The 20,363-nt window shown below is 40.5% G+C and overlaps 1 protein-coding gene across 2 annotated transcripts in view; it reads right to left on the bottom strand.

The window, feature by feature from the left end:
• Window positions 1-20,363, bottom strand: part of tnr (tenascin R (restrictin, janusin)) — a 66,514-nt gene that overhangs the window by 10,046 nt on the left and 36,105 nt on the right. For both annotated transcript variants that reach the window (XM_031854433.1, XM_031854434.1), the window contains exons 20-25: window positions 17,248-17,367; window positions 14,788-14,931; window positions 8,244-8,374; window positions 4,000-4,132; window positions 2,727-2,878; window positions 2,427-2,523 (exon numbers count right to left, since the gene is read on the bottom strand). In XM_031854433.1, coding sequence (XP_031710293.1) covers window positions 2,427-2,523; window positions 2,727-2,878; window positions 4,000-4,132; window positions 8,244-8,374; window positions 14,788-14,931; window positions 17,248-17,367 — 777 coding nt within the window. The remainder of the gene's footprint in view (window positions 1-2,426; window positions 2,524-2,726; window positions 2,879-3,999; window positions 4,133-8,243; window positions 8,375-14,787; window positions 14,932-17,247; window positions 17,368-20,363) is intronic.

Raw genomic sequence — 20,363 nt, 5'->3', positions numbered from 1 at the left:
GAGACTCAGAGCGTGCTAGAAACACGTTTCTCCATGTAAACAGAAAACAGGTTGGCTAGTTGTCCAACAGTTTGTCACAGTGTTTCCAGTGGTCCAAAAACTCGCCAATACAAGCCGTCTTTAGAGGTGCTGACTTTTGTTGAAATGAAAGAAAAGAACTAGAGTTTTAATAGGAGTGAAGCTATTGTATTAGTTGTATTGCAAAAACATTTCTTCATGACTTTCCTTCACCTCCTTCAAATACTTTACAACCAGAAGGATGTCCCTATGTGAATAACCTTTTAACATCACCTTTTTTGTATTATTACAACCACTGGACCAACGGACTAACAGGACAGTTTCCTGCAGCAGGCTCGACATTTTGTGCCGTACTCTGAGGCTACCGGGTTCCCTGCTGGCGTGTTATCTGTAATCTGGCATCATGGGGAGAAGCTCTCACAGGAGCAAAGAGCAGCTTGTGATGCTCCGCACACCCCGAGGTTACATTAAGCTGGTTTTATGCACTGAGAGGACAGAGTACTGTAGGATAGAAGAAAGACGCGGGGTGAGTGCAACCTAGAAGGCACTAAAAAAAGTAAAACAAGACCCAAAAGATGGAAGGAGGTGCCCCCGACTAGTATACGTCAAGAAACAGTGAGAGGGCAGATTATTGCTGATTCAGCTGAAGTGGAAATGGGTCAGATGGAATGTTGTACTCGCTGAACCAGATATGCTTCGATGTTTTCAGATGTTATTATGCGGACAAAGCCGACATAGATCTGCAAGAAACGAGGCAAATCTGTGCGAGGATGCTGCTCCATGAGGCCTCCAGCTAAAACACTGCTGTCAGTCTGCAGCTCACTATGTCCATCCTTTATACGGTGTCGTGTGCACAGAGGAGGGATCTCTCTCCTGTAGGATGTGTGTAGTGTTATCGTACAAAGATGTTTGTCCAAGATATTTATCACACCTCCTGCGCTTCAGTGAGTAATTTCCCCCCACACTTGTTTGTTGACATAGGAAAGCTAATTATGAATGTATACCAGCAAAAAAAGCAATCCAACTTATTTCCTGCTGTGGTAAAATGTTAAGAGCTACCCTTGAACACCCTTCCCTGCGGTGCTGTACAAAGTACAAAGTAACAGGTCCAGCTGACATTCTTTCTCGATTCCACTCGACAACACTGCAAACTACTGCTTTAAAAATACCACCGAGGCAACAAATCTGACAGACTCAACTAGAATTGCAGGCTTTTGTAGCCGAATCCGTTTTTATTGGAGCTCCTGTTCATGAGAGGTTGGATCTAAAATCTCTTCATGCTTTCGCATATTACCGTGTGTTTAGTCACTAATGGACTAGAGCGTGCCACAGCTATCTTGTGTTACGATCCCATATGTGTCAGATGCAAAGTAACAGCCTCCGCTCTGTGATAATGTGGTGGTAATGCAATGGCATCATATTTCCCCCCGTGTTGTTATTTAATTTCTCTAATCAAAAGGTTCAAAAAAGCAGCCAGACAGGTTCTGATTCAGTTAATGGAATATTCATGTCATATTTTCCTTTAATCATCTGCACCAAAACAATAACACCAAAACTAGCCCATGAAGAAACACGACTCATTTTGCACATTTTCTAATGAATATAACTCTTTTTTTTCATAATGAGATTTTTCTGGAGGGAAAAGAGATATTCAGCAGTCCATCAAAACAGTGAGGATGTTCCGTTGTGTTGTCTTTGAATCAGAGCGACGCCAAAAACAATTACCAAGTCATTTCAGGGAGAGATGAACTTTCAGAGAATTCAGTAATGAATCGAATAGACTTTGTGAAGTCGAGTGCTGGACGATGAAATGAGCTAAAAGCACGCTTCTCCGTCTTAATAAAGAGTGAAAAATCGCACAAGAAAGGCTATACTGCCTGCACAAGATATTGGAAACACATAAAAAAGATGCATCAATTGAAACCAAGTGAAAGCTATGAGCCTCGATTGATTGTGTCCATTAAATCAACTTCAGTCATGGAGACGGTGCATATAGGTAAAGAGGGTGAAACAGCCTTCACAAAACTGAACAAATTGGGTAGCATATTGCAGCTTAATATCTGCCTGCAGCCCATGAAATGCAGCTGAAATATGTTGGGCAGGGTGACAAGAAGTAGGAATAAGGAAGCAAACCTGACCTTACATGTGAATTGTCTAATACGCCTACATGTTAATCGGTATCATATCAGAAACTACTCCTCAATTGCTGTCTTGAAAGAGGACAGATGTTTATCTTAACCTACAAGTATTCTTACAACTACAGAAGCTGTTGTTGTATCAGACATCAATAACTGGACATGGTGATGGACTTGGTCAAGATGCTTGTATTTTAAACTACGGTACACTCTACACATTGTATTCTCTTAATTAACTCAGATTAAGTCTGATTAAGTCTGATTAAGTCTTACCAAGCCAGAATTCATCCTCCAGGTTTCCAAAGCCGACCCGATAGTCACTCCACTTCCTGGAAAAGTCTGTGAGGCCGTTCTGACGACGCTGAAATACCTGGACACCAAAATATGACGACGTGACAAGATCAGAAAAATACAACTCGGTTGTTGATTAAAATAGCTGAGAAAAACTCAGTACTATGATCACAAGGACATTCAGTATTGTATGTGGCCCTTTCTTTAACCTAATTGACAGAGTTCATTTTTTAACAAAAGTGCTAATAAAAGAAAGAAAGCATTATCTTCACAGTGACTTACAATCCAGCCTCCTTCATCGGTGGTCATGTCGCAGTACACCTGCACACCCTGGCTCAGGTCTCTGCTGATGTAAATGGTGTAGACGCCGCCCAGCGTCTCTCCGTTCAGCAGGTGTTGGGCACAATTCTGAGGTGTCGCAAACAGACGGCTCCCTGGAGAGAAGAAGAAGAAGAGGTTTGAGGACAAATTATGATTTACTTGTTTTTGTCCATAGTTTGACTTCAATAATTAAGCTTGTAGAGATTTCTGGATAGAATTTGAAATGATGTGGCCTTAGGCAACATTCAGGATGTCTTTTTTTTTTTGTTCTTGAAACTGCAGTAATCTATGTTGAAATATCAATATGCCGATGTGTAATGTAAAATTACGGGTCCATGTAGTGATGGACCCGCACCTTTCAATTACTAACTAACTTATCTTAAATCACATTTCACTCAACAATTCATCAGCGCTGTCTGTCTGTACAGTGGGGGGGGGGGGGGGGGGGGGGGGTGGAGGGCCGGACTAGCGGACACTCGTGCCACAGCTGTTGAAATGATTGGTTGTGGAAATCAAAGATAACATGAAATAGCATTAAATATTTGCAGAACATAGCGTCAACAGTTTTTAATAATATTTTCTAATACTTCTAATACTATAGAATCCAGAGGGACCACCTCACCCACAAGCCCCTTGATTTCTGTGTCCGACAATTCCTTTTCTTGGTCTTCCTCTCAGTAGTTTCCCCTCGTGATTACTTGTTAACAACCATTGATCAACAGGTCCATTTCATGCTTCAGCATTTATGAGGTGCTTTGCATTGACCATTTAAAGTTGAATGTTGGGGCGAGGTGGATCCATGTGAGCACATTTCCTAGTTGATTTTTGGATTCATAAAATCCTTTGCACTGTTTTATAAATGAGACCCCAGGTGATTAGCATCTTCACGACGCTTTCTAACCCTTATTTGAGTGACATATCCTGCATCTAATTACACACTGAAGATTAGAGCACCCTGTTCAGCTCTAGGTTTGTAGACAGCGACCCTGCAGGTACAGCCTAATGAGAAGTCTCCCCCACTATGCAACAGGGAAGGGAGATGAAAATTGTGTCAGACTTTGCGGACCCATTATTGTGCACCTTTGTTATGGTGACAGTAATGTGAAACACGAGAAAAAAAATCCAGGATAAGAAAACTCATCCCATAAGAATCTCTTTCCAAACTTAAATCAAAGAATACCAATACATTGTGTGTGTGTGTGTGTCATTGTGAGTGAATGTCTGTGTACGGTACCTGTAGTGAAGGTAGTGGAGACTACAGCGCTGGTGTCAAGTCCTCTTGCAGCCTGGAGATTGACAGTGTACTCTGTGTTCTCTGCCAGTCCCTCTAGTCGGATCCATGTGTCCTCTGCATCCAGGATCAGCTCCTAGAACACACACGTGAACAAATTCACACACACATACAAGTTCAAAGATATTAAGATTAAGAAATTGCCCTCCATAAAAATCAATACTTGAATGTGTATTCAGCATAAACCTCAGGGTAAAAAACACATTATGTTAGAATCCCCACCAGTCACTGATACAACGTTGAGTTGAGCTTGTGAGTTTTAAAAAGACCTTCAAGCTATTTTTGTTCAGGAAAAGCACGACAGCTGGCTTTGTGTTCCAGTAGCACAACATTACATCAAACTGGCAACAACTGAGGTTGATATAGAGGGACTGAAAAAAAGGATATTCGATTCATTTAAAAACCGTATTGGTGAAGTAGTAGAATATGAAATATACTGCAACTGGCCTCATCAACAAGACAGTGATGCTCATCCCCTCCCATAGACACTGCATGTTACATTGACGTCTTCACAGCTGTCTGGACGCATTATCACACATCTTTGAGACTGCGTCTCTGTACGTTGCATATTCCCACAGTGAACCTCTCCACATTCCTTGGACAATTTTGCAAATATCTGCACAAATCTACCACTTCTAAATACTGCACAGTTCATTGATTTAAACTCAGATATATTGCAAATATTTCTATAATTTTTGTTCCTGTTTTTTTCTAATTCTACCTCTATTCTATATTTATATTTCTTGATTTTTGCAATACCTGCTGTTATTTTTAACTGCATCTTCTCTTACTATGTTCATGTTATACACCAGTACACCAAAGCCAATTCCCTGTTTGTGAAAACCTATATTTTCAACATTAATCTGCTGTTTGAACACACAATGAAGAACTTTTGTATATCTTCTATGTAACTGATGGGCTTTTGTATTGTAAAAACTGTGGTGTTTTGTACTGCTGTGTGTGTTTGGCATGACGCAGAAATAACAATCAACTAAGCCGTAAGAGTTACTCTTCCAACATCTGCAGAGCAAGTGTGGCTGCCTCCACAGATGACTAGAGCCATAGAAAAACACAGAAGGGGAGGACAAGTGGGGCCAACTAGACAGGGGATACAAGATAAAAGACTCTTATCCGACAGGCAAGCTGAGAAGCTGCTCAGCAAACAGGAAACAAATATTTCTATTTGTGGTTAAGGAGTCACGACGGTACAGTCGAGTTACTTCCCTTTGCTTTTTCCCAATCGCCTTTCACTGAGCCTGTCTTGGGGAGCCAAACGTTTGACCGAGTATTCTCTGCGACATCAGTTTTTTAGATGAGACATAAATCCACAGGCAGAATGCTCAATTGATGAACAGAGACTTGTCTATTCGTGTGTTTGTGTGCATGTGTGTGTTACACTTTGCCCTGGATACACATTAAATATGAACAAGTAAAAATGAAATATTCAGCCAGTTTGGGAAAAGAAACCACCCATATCTAGGCAATGTGTCTATGTGAATTATGCAGGGCAGCAGCTGGTAAATGGTGTCTCTCTGTCTCAGAGGATCTGACATATTCCCACCAGGTTTTCAGGGTCAAGATAAGATTTATATTGCAAGCGAAATGGCCTCGTTTTATAATACATATACCAATATACGCTTGCTATTGATTGTGTATGTGAGGGTGAGTGGTTGGACGTTTGGTGGATGTGTATTTATCCTTGTGTGTTTGAAGGGGGAGATCTTTGTTACTCCAGGCACGAACAAAACCAACGGTGATACATGCATTTACAAACTGGTAAGTACATGTTAATCAGATAAGAAATGATCTCAAAGCTACTGTGTGTAAATGACAAAAGTCCATTATCTCTGTAGGAGCTGGCTGAACAGCTGCGAGGCTCACCAATATGTGGTTAGATTAGAGCCGAGGTAACGCTGCTGCATGTTTTTCACCTACGCCAGACCTCAAGTGAAGACGACCGGAGGAGTTTCTCACAATGAGTACTTCAAACTTCCGCCACGGCAATCATTTTTGCTCTAAGCATTAATGAGGGATGTGACTCATTACTTGTTGAACAACATGAATTCAAAATGTGCACTTGTTGAGGCAGCTCACAGTAATGAACAGAGATTTGAATAAAATATAAAAGGAACATGCTCAAAGAGAAATTTATTGATTTTCAATTGATTGACAATTCGTTTAAATTGGATTTGCAAGATCTTCCAGATTTCAACGCATGAATTTAATAGGAAACTACTGTATGCAATTGGCAACAAAAAACTTCATTAAAAGCAGTGAACTGACATCACAATTAGTTTTGCTTCCAAAAAAGTCAACGCAATCTTGAAACTCATTGTTAATATTTTTTTATTATAAAAAGAAGAAGAAAAATCTTTGTATGTATGTATGTATCAAAAAGGTTCCTTTTCCTCTCAGTCACTGAAGGAGAAGACGCAACATGAGCACACTTTGGCGGGAAACCGTTGCTACTAGCTGTGAGCTAACGGTATTTTTGTTTGCAGTGGTAGTGAAGAGTCAGGACAACGCCAACATCTTAACAGACGGATATTACATCTGAGGAACTGATTAGCTCTCAAGCTTGCAAACTGATGCTAAAAGTGCACATTTCTCTGATGGACGTTTGTTTGGTCGCTCATTCAGCAACCAAAGACATGTGTCCTTGTTTGCTAGTTAGAGTGTTAAGCTAAATGTATTTGTAAGTTTGATAGGAAGGGTACATTAGCAAGAAAGTGTTGACGCTCAAAGCCTGTGGCTCTCGTTTTGTGTAGAATGCTGCCGTTTGGTCACTAGTCAGTATGACCATCTGCCTATGATGGAAGAGTGGAGTTACTGCTCTGTGCAGATATGGTTTTAAATGAATTTGATTAGCTGTATGAAAACAACATTTTTTGGGGAATTCTAAAAAAGGGAGCACCTAATGAAACCAAACAGTATTGAATACAAATGTCTCCCTGCTGGGCACTGATTGCACATGCATTATGCAGATATGTATGTTGTAGGAGAAAAATAATTGTGAAAAGATAATTTCTGTTTGACTTAACATGTAAATGTATGCAGAGTCATGGAAATGTCACATCAAATGTTAATTTAGTGTTACCCCTACGTAAATGCCATAATATTTCTAGACAAATGTTTCTTTAGAAAACAAACCATTTTTTTGGGGAAAAGGATGAAAAGGTAGAACATGGGATCAACATGAAGACTGTGAATATATTTAAGAACAAATGCTGATGGAAGTCTGTATCGATTGGAAACAAGTGAAATTGAAAAAAAAGGGACGATATGACATGTTACCGTTGCATTCTCTGTGCATGAGTGACACCCGATGGTCAACCACACAGCAGATTGTGTGTGTGTGTGTGTGTGTGTGTGAGAGCTGCACATACAGTAGATGCGAGCGTGTTTCATGACCGTTCTTTTATTAAATCCTGACACTACGGTGGCCCTTGGCATTAAGGGATACAGTCTGTGTGCATTTAGTTACATGCGTGCGCTTATGTGTAAGACACGGGATTGCCAATAAAAAGGAGTCTATTGCAGAGCATCATGGGAAATGGTTATAGTCAATTCGTTAACGGCATGGCGCGTGCCTTATTGCCATTACTCAGCCACATCAAAAAGTTTAATCAAAATAAACAATGTCTCTCCTGAGACACATTAAAGTAATATCTCTATTAGACAGGCAATTGGACTGCCTAGTTCCCTTGTGTGTGCGTGTTTTTCAATCTGTGGGTTTGTGTGTCCCAAAATGCTTGCACGCTCCACATCAACATGATTGAAAGACAAAACTTGGATTTTTGAAGTGTTTGTCATAAAGTTGTGATTCCGCATTCATTTTCTTTTCCTGAACAACGTTCAACTCTATTATAATAAGTTGATTGAATTGGGAACATTTTCTCTTTTTTTGCAGAAATCCAAAAAGAGGTTTCAAATATGTGCTTCAATATCTGCAGAATTCGGTTTCTCTTTTCAGGTGTGTGGATTAACAAAAGTACAGCTTACCTCCCTGACACATGTTGGTTAGCATGCATTTTTTTAACAGGATTTGAATAAGATGGAGAGTAGATAAGGAAACACAGACATTTTTTCTATAATGGAAATACCGTGTATAGGATATCAACAGTATGTGTGTCAGTGTGTACAAGACAGAGTTGAGACACGAGAGTTCAGCTATGTGCGCTACATACTTTACGGCTGCCGTCAAGTGTCTTGTAGGTGAGCATGTAGTTGTCAATTTCCGCGATTGGCGGCTGCCAGGAGATGAGAGCGCTGCGGTGATTCACTTCACTGGCTGTCAGGTTCAGGGGCGCGTCCATGGCTGCCAGAACAAGAGAAAAACATAAACTTATTGTAAAACATGGAATGTTTCCGACATACTGTAGTTCTCAAATAATGACTGAGGTGTCGAGTCCTCCGCCCAGATTTGCGAAACAGGATCGTTGTTATTCATACTCATTGTTTCAGCTTATTATAGGTATTCCACAGGGTAGGGTAAAATCTCCACGTCAGTAATCCTTAATCCCCACAGGACTGAGTGAGAGGAGCAGTGCAACACTTTTCCATGTTTAGTCACAGTGTATGACAGCACGCAACAGCATTCGAGCCCTTGATCAGCAAGCCCACCCAAGTTTTACCGCACATTACATCACACCATCCGAGTATATTCTTAGTTCCTGCACAGCCTTAAACAAGGCTTGATTACAGTGCCTGCCTTGATACCTTAACCACATCACAAGGAGAGTCACCTCCATTTCCCCACCTTACATCACCCCTTTTTCGAGTCAATATCTGATCTTCCGACATGGTAGCAGAAGCATTGACATGCGGTAACCTCATTTTAGTGCATAATAGAAAATAGATGACCTTCTATTCGAGAACATCAGTTTCCTGGAGTTACATCATGACATCGTCAGCTAGTCACCAACAGCGCTCCGAGTAAGGGAGGCAGAAACAAATGAATTGCTTTGTGTGCGGTGCAATCCGACGTCACCACTGTGAATATGAGATAAGGATATTTACTGCATGGCTGTCGCTTTCTGTGATTCTTTTTCTCCCATTTTTCCTCTTTCTTCTGTGTTGAAAGTAACACTGGACTTCTGTAAACAGCGTGCACTTTTAACTTCTCCCCGGGACTTCTCCTTAACTTTTAGCTAAACATCTGACCCTAAATTGAACCCAGACCTCACACACTCCTGTCTGCTGCATACACACAAAAGCCTTTTTGTTTTTTTTACCACAAACACACACGCCCTTCTCGTTTAAATCCTTATCTGTGTGCACATATGGTAAGATCAATGACGGCTCAGTAATTAATAGCATGTGCCCGCCTTGATAACCTGCTGAAAGAGGCGGTGGGCCTTCCCTTGGAGACAGTGATAGGCAGATCCACATTGTGTGACGGGGATTTAGAGAGAACGACACAAAGAGAGCGGGAGGGAAACAAAAGGGAACATGAGAGTTTTTAAGAGCCAGAGGCTGAATAGTGTGCTTTGAGATGAACTCAGCAGATTGTGCTAAAGTCCGCAATGATGTGCCGTTCTCCTCCCTTCCTGCACCTTCACGTCTTTATTGACTGCGTCTGCATCTCATTTCTGCTTTCCCTCCTCCTCCTCCTCTTTTGTCTGTTTCCTCCTATTCCCACATCAAACTGGCATCTTCCTCTCATTCACTCTCCTCACTATCTCTATTTGTGCTTGTGTTTATCTCTCTCTCTCTCTCTCTTTCTCTCTCTGCTCCTCTGGCCTTCCCATTCTTTGTCCACCACCTTTTTTTTCCTGCTTATCTGACAGGCTGCCATTTTAACTCAATGTGCCACAGAATGAGCGGAGTTTATCTTTTTGTTCCCGTCTTCCCCTTGATGGACACTGTTGCTGCATTATGTGCGCGTCGAGGGATAGATGAGAGCAGGTAGAGGCGGGAGGGGCGTTTCATAGAAATGGACGGCCTGCCTATATTCTGTCTTTCTCTTCATTCACCAATTAAATCTGTCTCCTTGTCTTGCTCTCGATCACGCTCTTCCCTCCAATTAAACCTTTGCATGGAGTGTGACCAAGCAGGTGAGCAGGCGTCGTCTGAGTTGCTGGCAGCTCTGAAGCTCCGTCTCCAGACGTGGCGGTTTGAACAATGGGATTGAGATGAATAGGTTTGGCTTCATCTAGTGTCTCATTAACACACAGTGTGTACACAATACAAAAGGGAAAAAAATAAAAGGCACACAGAGCAGCAGATGGGAAGGGCAGCAGTAATATGTTGTAGGAAGATAAGAGAGGAAAATTATTTCCTTTTCACATCTCACATTTTACATATGCCAATTTGTAAGTGAATGATTCTGCCTGAATGATGTAAATGTAACTTCTCTCAATATATGAAGTCTCCCGAATGACCAAATGATTCATCTCACAGATGATATTATGATGTCACACCGTGTTTTTATCTTTTAGAAGAGCCATAGTCATTAGCATCATGGACAATATCAAAGAGCCATACGTGCATGTGAGTGCAGGTTGTGGCCGCCGCTCTGCACTGCGTTAATACAGCTGATAACGCCGTCCCTAGCGACTGCGTCATCACGGAAGAAAAGCACCCACCCTCCAGCCGCCCCTCAGGTAAACACTGTTAGCTCCGTCAGCACTGTTGTGCCGTTGTTTGTACCGTTAGCGACGTTAGCTGCAAGCCGCCAACTCGCCGTCCCCATGTTGAGGCAATAGATGTGCTCTGGATTTAGAATTTAGCTTCACACTTCTGCATCTGAGATCACTTCAGCCCACAAGGTACAGACAAGTAGGAGCAGAAAATAGATTAGATTAGATTAGATAGGTACTTTATTAATACCACAAGGGGACATTTTTTTTTTACTACAGCAGCATTTATAGGTACGAAGAAGTTTTCTTCTTTTGCAATCGCTGTCACCTTCTTAATGAAGTTATGATAAGCTGAGTTTAGGAACAAAGAAGACACCTCCATGTTTTACAATTTCCTATCGATCTGCATATTCTGCATACTTTCTTTATTATCTCTCACCTGGGGTGAGATAAGAGAAGATGCCTCATTGAGGCGGTAACTAAACCTCTGACATCCCTCAGCAGCATCACTACTGCTGCTAGAAAATGTTATTATATTTCAGTACAGTTACTTTTCCTGCTGTCCAAATATTGCACAAAGACTGTAAATTCTGGCTTCGGGGAACTCAGTAAACCTTCTTGTCTTTCACATCGTTTGCAACAAAACTTCCAGACTCACTTTGAAATTACAAGTTTAGATTCAACACTCAGATGCTGAATTCTACGTCATGTCACAGATGCTTTACAATAATGGCTTTCAAAAGTATTAGTCATTATTTTTGCTTGATCAATTCTCCACAAGATCAAATTTGGAGATTTATGATGGATGCCTTATCAGAATCTTTTTATTTAAGGTTATTTGTTTTTTCAGACTGACAGAGTTTATTACAAAAGACAACCTTTATGTATTTATAGGCAAGGTTCTAACATATGTACAATAAGCCATTCTTATGGTGATAAGGTTGAGACGAAATCACACTTCTCAGGCTCAGGTCAAGAAAAGATTTTTCACATCTGATGAAATAAATTACAGTATACAAACACAAATATTAATAGTACAAATGCTACTTTTAAATTATATATACGACAACATTTTGAAACAGTTCTAAAGTATTTTACATTAAAATAATTATAAAAGTTCTTAAAAGTACATTAAACTGTCAGAAATGCCTTAATTGCCTGAATAATCAAGATTACATTTCTGTAATAGAGGTACTCCCACTACTAGGTGAACAACGATTAGCCATAACTCACTGAAGCTGCCCGCATCAAGGATTTCTGCCGCTTCAAAAACTTGCCAAGCACTTTCCAGCAAGTGGGCTCAGACACATCTGAGGGGAAAAGAGTCCCGGTGCTGCAGCCTACAGGCTTATGGAGACACCCGTAGCAAAATCCCGTATTTTATGGTCTTATAGCTTAAACATCAGCTGATGGAGAGCCAAGCAGTTTTACTCTGTGTTGAACTCTCGAGGCATGGAGGCCAGACAGCAAAACAACTCTCAGAGTGGTTAAGAGGCTTGGGAATCTAAAGAAACTCCACCCTAAAAAAAAAAGCAGTCTTGGCTACATTTGTATATGAAGCCATTGCTTTCCCCCTTTCTCTTCTCTCTTTGTGCTGTGGAAAGGCCATCCTGACAGCAAAGCATATGGAAAGCCCTTCTAACATGAAATCAGTAGGATAGACTAGTAGTAGTAGTTGATTATTACTATTTTGTACTATTAATACTACAATTGTATTTAAGTTATCTGGAATTAAATTCTTACTAGTTACAATTCCAAGCTGCCATATCAATAATTTCCACTAGTATGAAAATATCCATTATGGAAATGTAGACTTGGAATTCCAACTAGTCAAAACGCAATTGTTAATATCTGCAATTTATATCACTGCTAATTCAAACGGCCCAGCAAGAACCTTCACCTCTTTTACATCACACCTTTGCATCCGCACAGCTGCTGTACACAAAAACATGGAGACATCTTCCTACACATAGTAATCTGCTCTATGGAACATTTTGTCTTTTAACCAAATATGTCAAACCTTAACATCAGTCTCAACAACACTAAACTACCAAGAAGAACTGAAAGCTTATCTTAAAATCCCCATCCCTCCCCATGAGTGGAGCTGGAACAGGCTTTAAGATTTCAATTAGGAAGTTTAATTAACAACACGAGAAGTTCCCTGTGATGTTGGCGTTGACTAAGGCGCCCCCTGGTGAGACATGTCATCATCAGCCCTGCAAAAGGGAAAACTACTGGTGTGTGTTGGTGTCCGTACACTGAACCTTTAAACATGAAAGTGGACTAGAAGACTGACACTTTTAATCCAAACAGTGTTAGTAGTTTGATATTTGCCCAAGAGTAGCACTTGATTAAACTCAGGGATTATTCCTCATTGTGACTTTATTGAATTTTAGTCCCTTAATGTAAATTTGCATGGCATGTTCCACTATGTCAGTATGTATAAAATAATGTACACATTGCTTCTGTGATTGCAGGATATATTTTAATAACATTGGTACACCTCTGAATGAGCTGCTGCAGATTTCCCTTCCTCTTGTAGGGAAGAATTCTATCTAATTGTGTCTTTTCTACCCAATCACATTTCCTCTAAAATGGAGAATAAATTGAGTCTATCTGACAGAGAGGAGGAGAGCAGAAAGTCAAGCACCCGACTGTTTGCTTGATTCAATAAGACATGGTATTTAAAACTCTTTGTTCGCTCCATGGTGCCTCCTACCTCACAGCAACGTCTTAAATTCCTTTCTAAGTGAGAGTCTAGCCGGGGTAGAAATGCATGTTGTTTTTGTTCTCTGGAGAAGCTGAGGTACATAACGCACTAGGCAGAGCATCTGTTTTCCAAATTAGAATCACCTTAAACTGCCAAGAACATTTGTTTATGTATGAGTTACTATATGCATGTACAGCATTGACATGGTTGTAGGTACACCAAACGTTCCCGAGCCCCATTTATGTTTTGAAGTCTCTGCAGCCCTGCTCTCATACGTTGTCAGAGTTTGTTTCTGTCTCTGCTGCAGTGCAGGACAGGTAGCTCTGCTACTCCTCAGGGGATATGAACTCCTCTGCTGACTGAAAAAGTTCTTTTTTTTTTTTTCTGCAAGAACCCTAGAAAAAAAACCAAAGTTTGCAGAGCTGCAACTCAGCTAAACTGGAACAATTCCCTCACCCCTAACTTTGCTCTCGATGGAGCAGCGGATAAAGGTGAAGATAATTGGAGAGGTGGGTCACCTGGAGGTGAAGCAGGCAAAAAAGTTGAACAGAGAGTTCACAAATTTAATCCTCACAGCTGGTGTCTTTGACCATGTCAAGGTCTCTTGCACGGTACCACTGACCCCTGTGACGTATGTCTTCTTTCTGGAGCAAACATGAACTATCACCATCCAATAAAGCATGCAGACAAGAACATTTAGTCTCATACAGTAGCATCCCATCGTCTGGAACGAGGCAGCGGCGCTCTCAGATGAACAGCCGGACATCTGAAGCTATGCTAGGGAATTCAAAGCTTAAAATAATTTATTATCACTTTATTTCTATCGTGATAGTGACACGGCAGCGGTAGTGCTGGAGAAATGATTTGTTGTTATGTCTAGGGGAATTCATCATCACTGAGACCAGCGGTGACACCAGCCTCCTCTGGACCGTTTCACTTCATTCAGGTAAAGATATGCACACAAACAGAAACTAAACCAAATCCCTTCAGGGATTAGGTTTATTATTAATTGCTATTCTGCAGCACATCAGTTTTAATTGATATTTTTCTGGGTTAGTCATGGTGGTGGTGATTAACTGGTATAGCACATAAACACTGGTTGTATATTATTTTTCCATGACGTAGTTCTGTTGTTCGCACTGCACTTCATTAATCCCCCTGAGAGAAATTCACCAGCTGCATTTGACTCATCCTGATTACTTTGGAAGCAGTGGGTACAGCCATTGCAGGAAAATGTCTACTTAACATATATGTTGGCCGTGAATGAAGCCGAGCGCCCAACCGAGGAAGCCCACGCAAATGCGGCGAGAACATTTAATTCCACACAAGGGCTCCAGTTGGGGCCTGGAGGACCCTCCTGCTGTGAGGCGACAGTGCTAACCACGGAACCATGCGCCGCCCACTGTACAGAGACCAGCTGAATAAAGATGAAGCTCATACGTGTTTGGAGGTTGGTGATGACGGTGCCGCTGGTGAGGGGTCCTTTGGTGGCGTAGAGGGCTACAGAGTAGGTGGTGCTTGGCTTAAGGTTGGACAGCTGGTGCTCCTGCTTGTTTCCTTCCACAAGGAAAGTATCAGCTGTCACTGGAAAACACACGAGGATTATATGTTTATCGTACATCTTCTGACTACATTCAATTGTAACTGTTAGAAAGAAGCTTCAGCGTGGGAAAGAAGACAGATCTGAATCTCAAAGCCTGCACTGTTTGGCCACCTTTGGGGTCCTCTTTCAAGTCGAAGAATTTCTACACTAATTATGCTTTTGGTGAAATATGCCTTTGGGGACAACTCTGCAAAAATGAGGCCCACTTTCCATGTTTTCTGCTCTAAAATACGACTGAATACTGAATACAAGACTGACAAAACACCATTCATTGCTTATTTTATCTAACTGCATATTTCAAGAATCAATTGAAGGTATTTTCATGAATTTAAATTGGGTGATTGGAAATGAAGATTGGTAATTCATATGTAATCACCCAATTTAAATTCATGTTAATATTTTCTGAATCAACTATTTTTAATAATCAAATCAGAGACTACATATGAATTACCAATCTTCATTTCCAGTCTCTGATTTGATTATTAAAAATAGTTGATTCAGAAAATATTAACATGAATTTAAATTGGGTGATTACATATGAATTACCAATCTTCATTTCCAATCACCCAATTTAAATTCATGTTAATATTTTCTGAATCAACTATTTTTAATAATCAAATCAGAGACTGGAAATGAAGATTGGTAATTCATATGTAGTCTCTGATTTGATTATTAAAAATAGTTGATTCAGAAAATAATTGTGTAACACAAACAAGATTTTGAATTTTCTAGAAAAGACATTTAATATAACTGCTTTTGTGTCAGTGGCTCAGTGACAGGATCTTGTTTGGTTAAAGAGTTTTAATTCAATGAGAAGAGCTGCATCAACGTACCAACATGACCCTCACACTGGTGTGAAATGTGTAAACATCACAGTGACAGTGATGCTGCTGAACAAACCACATTATGTCCGTGCTACACTATTCATTTATTTTATATGAAGTTTGACTGACTGACACCATGATGGTTTGGATTTTATGTGGATGCTCCTGGTTGGCAATAAAAATGTATTTTGTAATGCAGGACAGTATACTCGATAGAAATATGAGATTTATTGACCTTGACTTAATACACTGACACTCGTGGGATTTGTCCACAACTTTACATTGCGCTTCTCCAAACCCTGGCCGGGGCTATGTGTCCAGCATATACAGTAGATACGATCTCTGTATCTGATCAGGCTGGAGTCCAGTCAGTCGGGGTGTAACATACACATCGACTCTGGGAGCTGAGTGATACTGATTCCTTCTGGATAACTCCCGCATGGCTTTGGCAGTGGGGTCGTGTGCAAATGAGAAATATGCTTTCCATAACATTATACTCCAGCCGCGTTATAAAAGTCAGAAGGGAAAAAAATAATTGAGTTCAAGTGTCGTTAAACATTTGACTGGTGAGTTTAAAATATACATGCAAAGGCTGATGACTGAATACACGGGCTGGTGTTTCTTGAGATAACACGACTCCTTTGAAACTTTTTATACTTTCATATTTCAGCACTCTCACTGTGTATGTCAAGCATCTTTATCTGCTGCCGGCCTACCCACTGTAGGCTTGGCAGGGGAGCAAATTATAAACAGACTCTGAGGGGCCAAGCAATACGGCTATCTGTTACTTATCTGGATATGGCTGTCAGACAGTGAATGCATGGGTTGCATCAGAAACGCATGCTGTGTGAAAACGGCAATGCCGGTGTCAAGGTTTAGTGGTTCAACGGAGCATAATGAACTTCTCTGAAGGCAAGACAAATGCATCAACATTGCCTCAAAGCATCACAATGATCTCACTTCTTGTACCTGACACCTCACCACACGCTGCAACCTCAACGACCAAAAACAAATCTGCTCATTGTGCTGCGACTCTTCAGTCTGATGCTGTGACTGACACTTATACCTCTCTAAAATGTAAATTACTTCATTGTCCAGAGAGCGCTTCTCAACAGCACGTTAGTAAGTAAACATTTACTTAAACAGTGACTTTCATAACCAAGGTACGAAGTACTTGACGAAACACAAACATGATGCATACAGACGACGGCATTCAGAAAAAAGCTGATGTGTAAAAATCTCCCTGTAAAATTAGCTGGTAAGCAATGTAAGCAGCAACGCTATAGTGGTGATGTGATACAGACAGATAAGCAGCTGAACTGTTCACTATGGAGGCATTAAAAAGAAAAGGGTGTTGATGATTTTATCCAAATGCTTTAATTCGTCTCATTATTGTCCTTTGGCGGCGGTTAATCAACTCATCCATTCATTATGTAATAAACAGCCTCTGAATGACAGAGTTGGATAACTCACCCTGGTTGTGTGTGAGGGTCAGCACGTAGTTGTCCACAATGGAAACAGGTGGATTCCACTTCAGCAGGGTTCCTTGTGGAGTGATGTTGAGAGCCGTCAATTCAGCCGGCATGTCCATCGCTGCAACAGAATACGACAAAAGTATGAGCCCTATGTATTGACAAAAACAAGAGCCGAAACGTGCTCATTCCAAGAGATCAGATTACTGAGAAGTTATCAGTGACACGTGGCTGATATGACAGCTGTGGATCAACTACAAAAGGTCCACTCACTGCAGGACATGTACCAAGTCAACGTGTTTGCTTTTTTCCTAACAGAATCATTGTTGCTAAAAATGTTTGAAACGATTTATCAATTACCAAAATCGTTGAATAATTGAATGTTATTGGACTAATAGATTGATCAACCAATTGATTCAGGTCTAATGCTAATATTAATAAAATTAGTTTCCCGGCTGAATGCTGCAGGATTTCTTATTTAATTAGTATCCTTAAAATGAAAACACAAAAAAGTTTCAGAAAAACCCAATTAGTGTGAACAGCATCTCAGTTATTTCGGAATACTACTCTGCAATTAATTTGTACACAAACTATGGAGCTGTGTTATAGTTGCTTTCATCAGCAAATATTTGCGATTTTGTTTTTGTAATGCTGGTATTATGGTAGAATTGCAAAGAGACATAAACTATCAATTATACCTTAACAATTTTGAACGGAGTACTATTTGAAATGGAAAACCGTTATTCAATCCACATCTTAGTTGTAATTATAGAGGCCCAGACACAGAAGTGCTTTGCATTCATACTGATTTATAGTGACTCTCTTTGCCATTTGGATCAGTGTTTCCTCAATTCTAACACACATCAAAGAGAAATTATGCAGTCAAAAAAGGCTGTGGAGAATCTCAGCTACTCTCCCGAGCCCACTGTTTGCCCACCCTCTTCCTGATTTCATTCTCAGACTGCTGGACATGCCAAAATTGAGTTTGAATTTAATTATACCTTTAACCTCGGTGTTTCAACCCCAATTTCTCCTCAGGCGTGATATTGCAGCGCGGCAGCGAGCGTGGCAGGAGAACACAGAACACTGCATGTGCTCCAAAAGCTCAGCCCAGACGAGGTAATTAATATTGCCCTGCCCTCATCAGAAAAATAAAAAAAGAACTGCGCTCATTAGCACCACCAAGTGAGTTTGGGTCTTTCTTATCTCTACAACAGATGGACAAACCTGATTAAAATCATTACTTTAATTGCAAAAAGGTTTAAGTGAATTTAATGGAGGTTTGCCAAGTCAATTAGACCGGCAATGGAGATGGAGTAGCGATGGCCAATAAAGAAATAAAATAAACAGGTCATCCACTTTCATCAGTCCCAGTGATAATCCAATCATCGCTCTCCATCTCCTGATTGCACCGGTGAATCGCAGATTGAGCCAACGACATCACGCTCACATGCTCGGATCTGTATCTGAAAGTCAAGCCCCGGTGCGTAAGATTCAGGACCAGAGAGAAAGGTTTGCACTGAAACCACATGTCAAAAGTTGTTTTCAGGAGTAACTCATAGTCATTCACATCGACAGCAGCACTGAAGTCAAGCAAGACAATTTTTGTTGTCATATATTTGACTCAGCCAGTCATCAGCCATCTGTGTTGAGGTGGTACAGGTAGAGTTGATATCTTCTCAGGCATGCTGAAACTCAGAATTAAGGCCATTGACGGAAAAAAAACTCAAAATGTGATCGTACACTAGTCTATCGAAAAGTTTACTAGGAGCAGGAAGAATACTAATTGGTCCGCTGTAATCCCCATTGAATCTACTACAGTTCTTTCCGTGCCTTTCTTTCAGGTGAAGGTTAAAGACGTGAGATACAGGTCTTGTAATGTAATCAGTTATAATTCGTATTAATTTACCATCAAGGTTATCCAGTCCAGACTGTTTATTATCTAATATGAGAAGTCTTTTTTATCTCCTCCAGTAGAAGTGGTTGGAGATTAAACCTACAGCTTTAGTTTTTTATGATAAACTCTTCAATTCGTTTCTTTAGAGAATTTGCCATTTGAGGTATTCATATTGAGTCTTAGACTGTCAACCTTTTCAGTAAAGGGATCATTGAGATAAGTTAGCAATTTCAATGAATGCACCACCTGATTTTATATAGGAAGGATTATTTGCTTTTACTTAGGTATTCCAATAATTTCTTGCCATCACGCTTTAGTTCATAGATCTTGTTTTGGTCGCAGCGTGTCATTTATTCTTGTGACGTTGTTTCTGAGTCCACGGTATTCATTCTGTTGATTTTATTGCCGCACGTTCCACAGCTATATCCACTAAATTATGTTAACGTCAAACCAACAGGGATGGATAAGGCCCTAGAGAAGCTCTCGCTGGCATCTGTGTCAATATGCTCAATGCATGAGGCTGCTATTGGTAGGCCAGGTCATCATCTGAGTCAAATACATGATTACATAATACATGCAATCGCTTTTTCCGAGCACAGGTCGAAGAACTGTATGGATCCGCCTAAAAGTATTTCTCCATCAGCATCAGTGACTTTCTGAAGCACGGCACATATATCATCAGCGTATTGTATATTAAAGCTTGGGGGTCTACAGAAAAAAAGCAATAAATACTGGTTTGATGTGAGGTGAATTTAAGAGTTGAAGGGCTTTTATAACTGGATTTCTGATCTGAACTGGAATGTGGCTTTGAACATATATATCAACACCTCCGCTCATGTCAGGTACGGCTACTTCAGAGTCATTAACTGAGATGTGTTTCTGAAACATCAATCACATTAGATAATCATTTCTGAGTGGCATCAAGAGATCTTGAGACTACAGATATTAAGGTGTGCAATCCTTAGGTAAACCCAGAGACATTATTAAAGCAGTGACACTGCTTTAGGCACTTATCCTGGGTCTGACCCCTGTCCTCCCTTAGGCTGGCTTCATGGACCCTCTGTCTCTGGCAGCTCGAAGCTCAGGAAGTCGATTTCTCGGGAAGAAGGTCTAATTAGTATTTTTCTTGAAGTCAGCTAAAAAGAACTTGATAATTCATCTCTGTATAATTTACAGACCAATGTCGCGATGTTTACCTTATTTCCATTATTGTATAATAT

The sequence above is a fragment of the Anarrhichthys ocellatus genome, unplaced genomic scaffold (genome assembly GCF_004355925.1).
Source record: "Anarrhichthys ocellatus isolate YVR2014 unplaced genomic scaffold, GSC_Weel_1.0 scaffold15, whole genome shotgun sequence".
Lineage (NCBI taxonomy): Eukaryota > Metazoa > Chordata > Actinopteri > Perciformes > Anarhichadidae > Anarrhichthys > Anarrhichthys ocellatus.
The sequence above is the reverse complement of the archived record's forward strand: the minus strand, read 5'-3'. Positions and strand labels throughout refer to the sequence as shown.